At 49.6% G+C, this 13,313-nt stretch overlaps 1 protein-coding gene across 2 annotated transcripts; it reads right to left on the reverse strand.

Annotated features, from left to right (window-relative positions):
* Window positions 1-176: 176 nt before the first annotated feature.
* On the reverse strand, window positions 177-9,119 carry MAP1LC3B (microtubule associated protein 1 light chain 3 beta). Of its 2 annotated transcripts, none has more exons than XM_065028827.1 (4): window positions 8,869-9,119; window positions 6,120-6,175; window positions 3,733-3,839; window positions 177-1,901 (listed from the first exon to the last, which is right to left on the reverse strand). In XM_065028827.1, exons 1-4 carry the CDS (start codon window positions 8,906-8,908, stop codon window positions 1,727-1,729), a joined length of 378 nt encoding a protein of 125 aa, XP_064884899.1. In that variant the 5' UTR covers window positions 8,909-9,119; the 3' UTR covers window positions 177-1,726. The 2 variants fall into 2 exon arrangements, with proteins under 2 accessions (XP_064884899.1, XP_064884900.1); XM_065028828.1 differs by lacking the exon at window positions 8,869-9,119 and adding an exon at window positions 6,575-7,065.
* Window positions 9,120-13,313: the final 4,194 nt, after the last annotated feature.

Genomic DNA, 13,313 nt, shown 5'->3' on the forward strand with positions numbered 1-13,313 from the left:
TTGCTGTCTCGCCACCCACAGACACGTGCTGGTGAGTCACAAATCTCCTCACTCACCATCCTGGCCTCATGTTTTGCACCTTGTGCATCCCAGAGCCGGTGGAACAGACGTCTGTGCCCTTCCCTACAGAGACTCGATGGAGACAAATGTCTAGAAAGAACCACACAAGCCATAAATAAGTAGGGATGTAATCCATCCATATCAGCACTGTATTAATTTTTAAAAAAAGCAACATTTGTACAGGAATATCAGTCGATCACGTCGTAATTACAAGTATGGTTGTCAGTTATGAGTTAAACAATTTCTTACACGGACAAAACTAAACGTAGAACAAGCTGCATTTAAAAGTTTACGTTGGAGTAAAAACACAAAGAACAATAAAAAATCAGAAGCGCTGTGACCGAGATGCATGCAAAGAGGTGTCGTCGGTACAAACTGTACACCTTGCTGAGCTGAGAGTGCCAAGACACAGCAGTATTGCTTCTTTTTCCCCCGTTCTAGTGAGTTAGCTTCCAGTAACAGGTGGGGTTAGTTCACAGACACATAATATACAAGAGAAATCTCATCCCGCTACGCTCCACGTGACAACGACTCTAGAGAGGGAATAAACCACAGGTCCTACGCGCTGCCGTCCTGCGTCCCCGCTCGGGACGGTGCTGCCACCGCTGCTCCAAACCCCAGGCAGGCGGCAGGAGATTCAGTGATGGACAAAAAAAGCAAAATAATAATTTGTTTGTTAACTCTCAACTCCTGGGCGCGAGCTGCTTCTAAAAGCGGTTCTCCCCGATCCCCCCGCGGTGGTAAAAGCGACTGGGGGTTCCAGTGGCGTGTCCCCGTGTCCCGGTGCGATGCGCCGTGCGGAGGGGGCGATGCGGGCGCTGCTGGTGCCGCGGTGGCACCGCCATGGACCCGCCAGCCCCTGTCCCTTGACACCTTGGGGAACCGCAAACCCTCGGGCTGGGGGGGATGAGCTTTTGGAAAGCAGCCCATCGAACACCAGTGTCTCACTGAACACACAGGCCTTGGGAATTCAGCACAGACGGGAGTTTATTTCAACGTTACCTATCCGGGTGCGTATTTTACAGTTAAACACTTCCTAAAAACTACAATAAAGCTGTGGTGTTTGGTAAAGAGTATTTCAGAAACTGGCACCATTTCTAAGTTTATGGTGCTGTGAAAAAAATATAAGAGACAAGAAGAGTTGGACTCCCCCAGCTCACCCCAAGCCCTCACCTTAACTCCCTGCAGCGCTGACACGCGTCTCATCGAGCTGCCCGAGACAAAGCTCCGCTTTGGAACGTTAAACCATATTTGCTCTCGTGAAAAGCCTTCCCATTTAAAAAAAAAAATTAAGGAATCATGGAGAGGTTTTCCACATGAAACACTTGAGCTCCTCCCTGGTGCCTGTTTGCTTTTTGAAGTCAATCAAATGTCCCTTTATTTGCAATTGTCACATGCACAATCGGGTTCCGTTCGTCAAGTCCAGAAATGTAAATGTGCCTGTGTGGAATATTACAGCAGGTTTCAAAGCTGGAGGTGCTCGTCTGTACTGTTTAATAGTCACAAACAAGGCAAGGTAAGATGAGACACCTGCTAAAGCGAGACTACGCTAGGGGACCGAGAGCAGAGGTGACATCCGTGTCTTTCCCTGGGGTGTGTGTGGGGAAGAGTGGGGGTGATGGCCAAGGGTCAACCCAAATCCTAGGCTAGAAGCCACCTGCGTGTCCTAGACGGAAGATTGCACTCCGAAAGTCTCCTGAGAGGCGTACACCATGTACAGGAACCCGTCCTCGTCCTTCTCGCTCTCGTACACCTCGGAGATGGGGGTGGAGACGCTCACCATGCTGTGGCCGTTCACCAGGAGGAAGAAGGCCTGGTTGGAGTTCAGCTGCAGGCGTCGCCTGGGGGGAAAGGCCGGGGAGCGGGGGAAGGAGTTTCACAGTCACGACAAGGCATTTCCACTCATGGTTAACAAAGGTTTTAGGACAGATGGCAGAAGAAAGTCCTCGGCCACTGACAGCAGTGAGATGGCCCCACCCAAAGCAGCCCCACCACTGCAGAAGGGATGTGCTTCCCACCTCGAGGCTGTGTTAAATTCATAGACTCATAGAATCATTTTGGTTGGAAAAGACCCTCAAGATAATGGAGTTCAACCATTAACCCATCCCTGGCACTGCCCCATGTCCCTGAGAACCTCATCTCCATCTGTCCAACCCTCCAGGGATGGTGACTCCACCACTGCCCTGGGCAGCCTGTTCCAATGCCCGACAGCCCTTTGGGGAAGAAATTGAACCCAAGATCCAACCTCAACCTCCCCTGGCGCAACTTGAGGCTGCTTCTTCCATCTCAGAGAGCTACAGACTCGCAGAGAACATCTAACTGGGGTGTCCCCTTGGACTGTTCGTTCCAGTTGAGGGGAAATGGGTTATTTCTGCTGAACTGCCTGCTGGCAGCCGGTCTGCAGAGAGCAGCTCCTGCTTCACAAACCAAGTGAGCGGGAGGAACTCGGATATGTGGAGGTGCAACCAAAGAAAAGAAGGAAAGAACAAGAGATCAGAAGAGCTTCCTGCCGCTTCTGCTCATTGCTGAGGGGCAGCGGCAGCTGGAAAGGATTTATTGAACCTCCAGGCACAGCCCGGGAACGGACCCTTCCAAAGCCAGGCTCTGCTCACCCAGCTGAGTGGCAGCAGCTCCGTGAGGACAAGCTCTGCTCTGTGCAGAGGAGCTGGCCGAGGACCAAGTCCAGCTGCTACCAAGTCACCTAAATAAAGCCAAAAGAAAAAGGTGGGAAAAATCCTTCACTTTGCTGTTAAACCTTTTGCCCAGGGGCCTTTCATGTTCATGAGAAATTCTGGAAGACTTGAGCAATCTGGTTCCCGTGTCCAAAACTCTCCTGCTCGTGTAAGAGCTGGGATTCGCTTGCGACAGTTTTTGTACAAACTCTGAGGGAGGGAATTGTTTGGACACCTGGGACAACTCTCAGGTTTTACAGCTTGTGGCCTCCAAGAACTGACTCGCTGCTACACCGTGTCCGACATAAAGCAAACTCTGGTTTGCTGCTGACCTCCAAGTTTACCGCTTGAGAGCTCTTGCTAATCAAATACTCCTCCCTGACATCAAGCCAGGAGAAATGCCCTTCTAGCAGAATTTCTGACCGCAATTCTAGACCACACAACTGCCACTCCAGGGCTATTTCCCCTTTGCCTTTTCTTGCGAGCAAAGCTCGAGCTCCGGCACAAAGCGGCACTTGAGCCGCAGTGTGGGACAGCAAGATGCTGGTCTGAACGCGTGTTTTTCAGGCCTCAACACTGTCACCGAGGGAAACCTCATTCCACGATCAAAGGATGCCAACATCAACCCAAAGCAACAGCTCAGAGCTCTGGCTCTGAGCCCGAACTCCCCCTCCAGCGGGTAGGAGAGGGACTCCCAGGCACAACACCAAAAAAAGCATCTGAAAATAGCCCGGTGGGAAGCACTGGGGCCCTGGGCCCTAGGCACCCATGTTAGACAGGGATTCATGGCCCCAGAATCCCCCCACTACCTCTGGGAAGCTGTTATTTCTCTGGAAATCAGACTAACAGCTCAGCTTTTGTCAGGAATTTGTCCTAGTGATGATACCAAGGGCTTGTTAGATGAATTTTCCATTGAAAGAGTTCCCAGCTGCACACAGCAGGTGGGGAACTAACAAAGCATGAGGATGATGCAGCTTGCACTGAAATCCCAGCACGCTACCTGATAATTTTGATTAGCTCACTCATGTTGACATGATCCGGCACCAGGAACTTGGTCTTATCCAAAACTGGAAGCTGCTTCTCTCCCTTGTACCGTTCAATGATCACCTAAAAAGAAACAAACAGAGAGGAGCAGAAGATGTGAAAAGGTGTCTGGTGCCCTCGTCTCTCCTGCTCCGTTTTACACACAGCAAGGTACAAAAATTTATGCTCAAATCTATTTCTCTACATTTGTGAAGGCAGCGTCCCAAATCTGAAAAGGAAAATTAACATTATTCCCCTGCCCCTCTTGTTCTGTTTGCATGTCCCTGCATGAAGGGGTGACAGGGATTTAACAGCTGCAGTGCAGTTTTGGAACAGTTCGTTTGCTGGAATTGTTTAATGGAGCACTGAACTACCCAGCAACAAGGAAACCCAAGCAAAAATAAAGCGCGTGCCCCTCTGATACCCTACAGCGGCTGACTAAGGCGCCTGGGCTGCAAACTCAAGCAGTTTTCACAAGAATTTCTCCAGTTTCAGGCCATCTCTTTCTAAGAATCGCCCTTCCAGATCACTATGCTATTCCATTCACCTCCCACTGTTCCTCTAACACATGAAAGCTACTTTTGAAAGGTATAAAGCCTCAACGGAGAGAATTTCCTCCTCCTTAATCTCAAGACTTAGCTTAGGAACCAGTAGTTCTGTCAAGATTGTTATGTAGTAACTACCAAATTCAGGAGGAAATGGCAGATTTGCCAATTTAAGCAGCACCCTGCCCAGCAACTGTGTGTAGTTCCTGCTTTTAAGAAATGATCTCAGAATTCGTGCACTCCCGTTTCCACAGCCACGTGGGTTTTGTTGTTTTTAAATCAGCGGTAGCTACGTGACACCATTCGCTTGGATTGCTGCCACGCTCACGGGGTCTGGCTGTGTTGATATTCAGAAGCTGCATAGGTGAAGAGATATTGAGCAAATGTAATTAATTATCAGAGAAAGACTTCCCTACACCGGTTTCAATAAATGCTGGCTCATTCTGGAAAAAAAATACTACTTTTAAAAAGGTAGATCATAATGTTTAGGTAATATTTCCAACAGCAAAATGAAGGATGTTGACAGCACAGGAGGGATTTAGCATTGAGTGTGACGTTGCGTCTGATCTCATCCAGAGCTGCTAATGACAATAACGAGGCCATGACTCAGGCTAAGACATGGACAGACAACCACAACAAGCCCTGAGGGATCCCAGCAGGGCTCTGCCACAGCTGGGATTTGCATTGCTGCATCTACAGCCGCTTGCTTAGGTACCTCTGCATTTCTTTTTTGCTAGTAATACGTCCACATCTGACTTAAAAACGAGAGCTTTGCTCTAAATCGACAGCTTTCGATCTGCAGTCACAGAGCTTGGGGACAACTGAGTGATCTGTGGAAGGTGGGTGAGAAAGCAACCTGCTGTCAGGAAAGAGATTGGGTAGGAAAGGGCCTTTGGGGAAAACTGCACATTCCAGAAAAGGCAGAAAATCTCTGCTACAAATTATTACTTGTTCCCATGCCCAAGAGCACAGAAAACCAGCAGCAGTGGCTTTGAGATGAAGTAGTTTAAAGCTCAAGAAAAGCTGAAAACCTTTCGGTTTCGATTTTATATGGTGACAACCGCTTCCGTTAATGAACTGGCACCAGAACTGCTGACACTTTGCACACAGGTTGTTCACACAAGAATCTCCACTCACAGGGATCATCAGCTCTCAGCAATGAGAACCAACGGTTAACAGGTCTGATTAATTTCTCTCTTCTGCCCCCCAAGATCTCCTGAGACCTTCCCTGTTCCACCAAGTGGCAATAAAGACAGTTCTATTTATCGCTTACTGCGCTGACAGCCGTCACACAAAGCCCACCAGTTGTGGAGCAAAAACAACATGATCCATGTCTTCTGCTTCCTAGGATGCTTTGCTTTGCATTCATAACCTTGAGGATGCCATAAATAAAAGAAAATAAAACTTCAGGCAGCGTTTAGAGCTGACCAGCTACAGAAAAGTGACAAGGTGAGGGCTGCTCTGCTTTTCAGGGGGAGGTTTGTGGGTTTGACAGCCAAGCAGCATTTCTGAGATGAGAAGAGCTGAACACTCAGGAGAATCTCAGAGCTCAGCCGGGTGTGGTTTCCTTTGAAATTACAACACGCGACTTCAGTACGCAGGAAACCTCGTTTTCTCCATTCCCCAGCGAGCACCTTGTGCTGCCACGCTGACTGCCAGTTACTGCCTTGAGAATGTTTCTGAAATCCAGGCTTAATGACCCAGAATAGCCAGATTTTCATTTGGTCTCACATCGGGACAGCTCTTTTACAGGTTTCTAACTACAAAAAAGAAAACAAGACTGGAAATTGAAGTGAAAAATGGAAAGAACCACACTTACTGGTATTTTAGTTGGATGCTGATCTCGAATCAGTCGTACATCTTCCACTCTTTGCTCTGCAAGAGATTAAAAAAAAATCTGTTCAAACATCCACACTTAATGCTGTTACTACTTTATTTTTCCACCACTGAAGAAAGGGGCTGCCTGCTAGTAAAGGCCACAAAGGCAAATTCAGGCCAAGCAGTTTTGGACTGGGACAGCACTGTCACAAGTAAAACGTCTCCTCTGACAGGTGATACTTCGCTCTTCAACCCAAGGTGACAAGCACTGCACGCTGCCTAGAAAGTGTTAAAGGAGATGCACCCCCCCCCAAGCATCCCCCTTCATTTTCTCCCCACTACAGCAGACACTTAATCTCATAAATTCATGGCATCAAATAACACCCCCCAAGTTAATGACTGAATATCCTGCACGATTTCTGCGAGATCCCAGAAGAGGAAATTGTCGACAATTACTTGAGACCCAGGAGCAGCCGGAGCCCGGCAGCATCAGCTTTCGTCGTGCGCTCTCGTGTTACTGAATTCCAGTTTTCTATTTTGATTCCGCCGCACCCGCTGTCGCAGAAGCTGCTGGGAGCTCCTTGTGTACCTGCACATTTCACTGCGCTCCATGCCAGTTTTCAGGATAAAGTTCACCTCTCCTCAGACATAAATATTAACAGCACCAATATTATAAACCAGGCTAAAGTACATCCGAGCCAAAGCAAACAGACACGGCTGCGTTCAGAGGCAGTTGCATCTGCTTACAGCCTACTTTCACATTCAGTGAACTCAGTTTTAACCTCTCCAGTTCTTTTCTGCAGGCTGGGGCTTTCCAAGCCATCTCCATCTTATCAACACCTTTCGGAGAAGATCTAGCGTTGCATCACGGCTCTAACAGACACCTGCCCGGGGAGAGGTGCCGCTCACGGGAGGCGAAGGGCTTCGATCAGCACCCGCTGACCCACTTCTGTGCTGGTGTGTTAATGCACAGGACACAGCGCCTGTCCCGTCAGACAGCGGTAACATCACTCAGCTCCCCATGAGTTCATCTGCGTGCATCAAATGAGCCTTTTGAAGAGCCCGGGAAGGAAATGCAACTCACGTGAATCACGGTTTTAAGCTGGAGGTGAATCAAGCAGCACTAAGGCGAGGGGAATGCAAAGCCTTCACCCGGCTGCACAGCGCCAGCCTCGCTCCTACAGACCAGCACTAACACCTCAGGGGCAGAGATTACTAGCTAATTAAAATACTTTTTAAGATTAACCAGAAACACAAGAGATACGGGGAGTGAATGAGACCAACTGTCAACCCAGCAACCACAGAAACGTTTAACTTTTCAACTGAAACAGATCTGTTCACAGCAACGTTATTCAGCAGCACTCCCTGCAGTAGAAGGAACATAACCCGGACAAACCATTGAGATTGTTGTAGATGGTGTGTTCAAAATCAGGCTGCAGTCAGCCACAGATAAACACTGTTCTCTGACGACACTAGTTGCGGCGGCAACTGCTTGGCTGCCATCCTAGCTGAACTTAATACCTGCAACACAGGCTGCTGACAGCCCATGGGGTCAACAACAGTTTTGGAAAGCTCCGAGAAGAGGGGCAGCTTAAACACAGGCTCCATTAGATCAGGATTCCCTCTGCTTCAACGCGGAGAACAGCTTACGTTTAATGGAACAGCCAAGACAAGGGTGGGCTCACCAGAAAGCTCTCTTAAGCAGCTTGACTTTAACCCAAGAGCAGAAGGAAAAGAAAATCTGGATCAATTACTTCCACCAATTCCATTTTATGTACAGGATTTTATAGTTCACGCAGAAATAGGTTACGCTGCCAGTTCTCGTTACCCTCAGCGCGTTTCAGCCTGCCTCGCCGACACACATGAGCAGATCCTGAGCTCTTGGATTGCTTTGGTCCCATCCTAAGCACAGAAAGAAGCACTGGCACTGCTCTACCGAGGCTGTTCCTTCTAGAAAAAAAGCCTAATCTCATTTCCCCAGCCGTCATTACACAGCTCTTTTCCATGCCTTGCTAGTTCTCAATAACTGGAGACAGAAGGTTTAGACATCCCGGTTGCTCGCAGCTCCCTGGGCAGAGAATTCCTGACACGGCGCCTGGTACCAACCCAGCGGAGCCCGGTTCTGCCCATGGCGCAGCCGGAGCCGGACACGGGGCGGCCGCGGCTCCTGGCACACACACAAGTGATGTTTTCCAGGCTCTTGGGAATTCTGCCGCCGATAATGGATGATGGAGAGAGAACCATCTCCCCACCCCTGGCTCCCTTGCCAGCGCTGAGCTCACCCTGGTGCAGCCTCACCACCTCCCGCACACCCGACACCCCCAGGAGACCTCCAGGAGCCCCCAGCCCCAAAACTCCCAGGCTCTGTCCCCACGCGGGGGGTCGGCCCGGCTGCCGGGGCGGAACCAGCCCCGCGGAGCCCGAGCCGGGGTTTGTCTCCATCGCAGCCCCGAGCAGGCGGCGATTCCCCTTCGGGCCCGGCGGCCGCTGAGCGGGGCAGGGCGGCCGGGCCCGCTCCGGAGCTCCGCTGTCAGCAGCAGCCGGTCCCGGCCCGGGGGTCTCCGCGGCTCCTTGACGAGATCTGCCCGCTCCCCGCTTCGCCGATCCCTCCCCGTAACGACGGCAGCCACCGCCGGCCTGTCCCACCGGCCGCCCCCGCAGCCCGAGCGACGAGGCCCGAAGGGGGCCGGGACAGCCGGCGGGCGCTGTCAGCGCCCCCGCCCCGCCGCGTCCCTTCCCGGAGAGCTCACCGAAGGTGCGGCGCTGCTTGAAGGTCTTCTCCGAAGGCATGGCGGCGGCAACTCGGCCTCAGGCCCGGCGGCGGCTCTGCGCGGCGGCGGCGGACGACTCCGAGTGCCGGCGCCCGCCCCCCGCCGCCACCACCGGCGGCTCCGCCGTCAGCTGACACCGCGCGTCACGGCGGGGCGGGCACCGCCGACATCTTGAGTGTGGCGGGATGCGCCGCCCGGCGCCTCCCCGCGGCTGGGTGCTGTGCCTCGGGGACTCGCCCTGCGGGGCGTACGGCCATGGTGTGCCCTGTCGTGTTCCGCCCTGGCGACACAGCCGTGGTTGCCTCAGAGTGCCAGTGTTCCCTTTCAGAGACAAGCGGCCATGGCTGCCTCAGAGAGTCCTGTCTGTCCCCCCTCAGTGACACACATCCATGGCTGCCTCCGCCCTACCGTCTGCCCCCCTCAGCAACACACGGTGATGGCTGCCTCAGAGGGCCCTGCCAGTGTCCCCCTTCAGTGACACACAGCCACGGCCGCCTCTGAGAGTCCTCACAGTGTCTCTCCTCGGCAACACACAGCCATGGGCACCTCAGAGTCCCCTGCCAGTGTCCCCCCTCAGCAAAAGCCATGGCTGCCTCAGACCGCCCTGCCGTGTCCTCCCTCAGTGACACATGGCCATGGGTGCCCTGTAGTGATCTGCCAGGGTCCCCTCTCAGGGACACACAGCCGTGGCCACTGTTGGGCACCCTGACATGTCCTCCTCTCAGCAACTCAAAGCCATGGCTGCCTCATAGTGCCCTGCCATGTTGTCCCTCAGCAACACACAGCAATGGCCACCTTGGAGCCACCCGCCATGTCCCCCCCCAACACCATGTGCTCTTAAGTGACTTTGCCTCCCTGCAGAGGTGCAAGTTGAGTGACGAGCCTTCGGTTTGCCTTCAGCACAGATAGAAGTGAGCACGAGGAGGCCATGGCAAGGTTTACGTTCAAGGAAAAACAATTTAGGGGCAGGTGTTCCAGTTCACTTTGAAGCCCACCACCCGGCCTCGTGCGGTCTGTCAGGAATTGATTAGCTCGCAAACAATTTCAGTCGCAAGCCAAGTTTGCTCACGTTCGTCCTGTGATTATAAATGCCCAACTGTTCCTTCCTTTAGCAGCTTTCTGACACAAGCTGTTGGCTGTAGACTTTCAGCTGCCTTCCTTTCTCTTTCTCTCACATATGTTCCCGGCACCGTGTTTTGAAATATAGGAATGATTTTGCAGCAATAGGGCTACACAATCTCACCATACAATCCAGCTTCTGCGGCTGAAGGGACAGGGAGTTGCAGCCATCAATGTCCTTATCGAAAGGAGAGTGAGAAGGAACATTTTCTAAGCAGCTTTGAGATTATCAGGAGGGTTGTATTTTTGGGGGTGGAAAGATGGATCAAAGTTGGAGTAATGCTGTGCTTCTGTGCTGGAATGAGGGTTCGTTACCTAATTTTGTGATTCAGGGTCATACAGTTCCGGTGGCTGTGTAATTATGGGATGAGACACTTAAAGACGTGACTAACCAAGGAGAGAAAAACAGCCCAAAGGTCTGTGAATGCTCCATCCATCACATCACTGCCCAGGGACAGCAGGTGAGACATCATGGATGATCATAGAATCATGGAATAATAAAATCATCTTGGTTAGAAGAGACCCTCAAGATCATCAAGTCCAACCATAATGTAACTCTAGCGCTAATCTGTGTCCCTAAGAACGTCATCTGTTTGCCTTTTAAACCCCTCCAGGGATGGCGACTCCACCACTGCCCTGGGCAGCCTGTTCCAGTGCTTCACAACCTCTCTGTGAAGATTTTTTTCCTAATATCCATTTCAACAGAATTCTTTCTTATGTAAATGACTGCCTTTAAAAAAAAAAACACCAAACATTTTAAGGGCTGAGGAAGAATTGATGTACCTCAGGGACCTCCGCAGGCTGTGAGGCTGTGGGCAGGAGGACCAGCCCTGGTGAAACCATGGAGCTTTGTTTTTTTGGGGTGTCCAGGTCAGTCCTCGTGGCAGGACCAACAATACCAAGCGCTGCGTGTCGTGCGGTTTTTCATCCACGCTCCCAACTGTTGGCAAGGCTGCAGCTCAGGCTGAAAGTATCCATATGGTGCTCGGGAAGAGCCACAATCAGAGTATCTGCTGACAGGCTGGGCTATCGCATGTTCCGCTCATGAATAATCCGCAGAGACGGTGAGAAGGAAAACTTAGATCCGCACCAAGACTCGCTTGAACTTCCCCTCCTCATCTCAGCATTTCCCCGTGTCTGCGTGTCGACAGCACAGACAGTTGGTGAGTCTGGACTTGAGAAAGGTGTTAGGCGCAGTTGGGGCGACAGCATGGACACGGGCTTTGGGACCAGCTCTGCCTAAGCGCCCTTCTCCATCCCCGGTGAGAAAATGAGGCTTTTGAAAATTCTTTTTGCTTCAAACTTGGTGACTGTGCTAGAACAGAGCCCTTTAAAAATCCAGCCCACATAGCATTTTTTTTTCTAGTCTTAGAACACTTTATAAAGCATTTAGTCTGAAGAGGGGAAGATGTAACTGGAAGGATACATTACATTGTCTTCAAATATGCAAGAGGTTGCTGCAGAGCAGGAGGGAATTAGCTCTTCTCTGCATGCAGTGAGTCTAGGACAAGAAATAATGAGCTTAAACCTTGGAAAAGGCAATAGAAATTAGACATTGGGTTAAGGGTAAGAATAGCTGAGCACCGGAACAAATTGCCTAGGAAAGCAGTGTAATAATCACCATCCAATACTTTTATTTAACAGGAAAGTAGTAAAACATCTGTTCCAAAGAGTTTAGGGAGAATTGTTCTTATCTCAGGGAGAGGGATGAGGTAATAATCTCTTACAATACCTGTCAGCCCTGGTTCTTCATGAAGTAAAAGAGATGTGATTTGCCCAAACTTACAGAGCAGGTCAGAGCACAGGCTGGGGTTGGATTCCAGCTCAGGTCCTCATGTCTGCACCCTGTACAGCAGGATGTACTAAATCTTAAGTCTGAATTAAGCAAACCAAAAAAAGAAAACAAACAGAAAAACACAGGCTTTCCCAACCTTTATATATTTTCTTTTTTTTTGTTAAAAAGCCAATATGGATGGTGACTCCAAACCCAAGCTGATATTTACAGCATTACCCTGGGGGAAAACTCCCACTTACCACTGATGCCAGAGAAAACCGAGTTTCCATATGAGCTGCCCCACAACAAAGTGAGTGTATAAACCGTTCCTTCATTTTTCTGGTAAAATAATACTGAAAAGGTTTGTTTATGGTGTATAGACAAAGCTGTTCCTCTGCATTGCTACCCCCTCACTGGCAGACAGCACTTCAGTGTCTGGGGCTATTAGCTCAGCAGCTGTCAGCAGTATTAAATTCACCAGAAACACCGAGATAAAACCCCCATAAAATAAAAGGAAGGACACTGTGCTAAGAGTAACTTGCATTTAAACCCGAATCAAAATCCCTCAGTTATTTTCTCATGAACTGTTCTTATTGAGCTAGCTCAGCTAAAGATCAATGTGGGCCTTGATTTTTTTTTAATACAGTGTGCAGCCATTACCCAGCTATTATTGGAGATTTTCAGATAGAATCAGATTGTAGTGAATTGTTTGCAATGACTTAAAATAACTCTTTTGAGAAGTTTTAATCTTTAATTTGTCTTAAGCTGGTGAGTACCCTAGGAACAAATTCCCAGACTTCAATTTTCTCTGCGCAAGTCACCTTCTGAGTTAGGAAAACTCTAGCAAGAAGTGATAAGAATTATAAAATCTCTCTCTTTTGTGGGGATATAAAAGTGTAATTTGAGAAAAGTGAAACTAAAGAAACCACTCATGGAACATTTTCCCTATGTGGGTTTTGTCTGAGATCTAACAACAGATGATCCTGTCCCTTGGTGGGAACACTGACACTGTCTCTCTCCTCTATCTGGCCACCTATTTCACAAGACTTTTGGAATATAACACTTTTGAGATCATTAGACAGACGCTTTTCTGGATGGTAAATCCATACTAACACACAGACGTGTGCAACGTCATCACAAAAACATCATTTTTTAGAATGTTTGGCTAAAAACTCATTGCACTCCCCTGCAAGAAGCATTGCCCAAGACATCATTGCTATGGACCGTAACCCCAACATCGGTCACTGCTGCTACTGCTGTTCCAGCAAACATTTATTGGCTTCGGGATCAAGTTTTAAATGTGAGCCATTAGTTTTACAAGGAAATACAGTAAATCAGTTGTTGTAAGCAACAATAACTTATGTTTATGTACTACTTTTCACTCAAAAAGATCCATAACCTCTTGGCAAGCAGTAATGACTGTGAGTATGGGAGACATAACAGGGAAATTGTGGAATATACAGCATGCAACAAAGTCTGCCACTGATTTTTAATACTCCTAGGATTCAAGCAATTCCACACATCAAATATT

The sequence above is a fragment of the Columba livia genome, chromosome 13, assembly GCF_036013475.1.
Source record: "Columba livia isolate bColLiv1 breed racing homer chromosome 13, bColLiv1.pat.W.v2, whole genome shotgun sequence".
Taxonomy (NCBI): Eukaryota; Metazoa; Chordata; class Aves; order Columbiformes; family Columbidae; genus Columba; species Columba livia.

What these genes read in the sequence shown, in the direction of transcription:
- MAP1LC3B (XM_065028827.1), bottom strand. Translation starts at nt 8,908, where the DNA reads ATGCCTTCGGAGAAGACCTTCAAGCAGCGCCGCACCTTCG. An exon ending in CAAGCAGCGCCGCACCTTCG is followed by an intron (nt 6,176 to 8,868) that starts GTGAGCTCTCCG and finishes AATCTCTTGCAG; the next exon opens with AGCAAAGAGTGGAAGATGTA. An exon ending in GAGCTAATCAAAATTATCAG is followed by an intron (nt 1,902 to 3,732) that starts GTAGCGTGCTGG and finishes CTTTCCCCCCAG; the next exon opens with GCGACGCCTGCAGCTGAACT.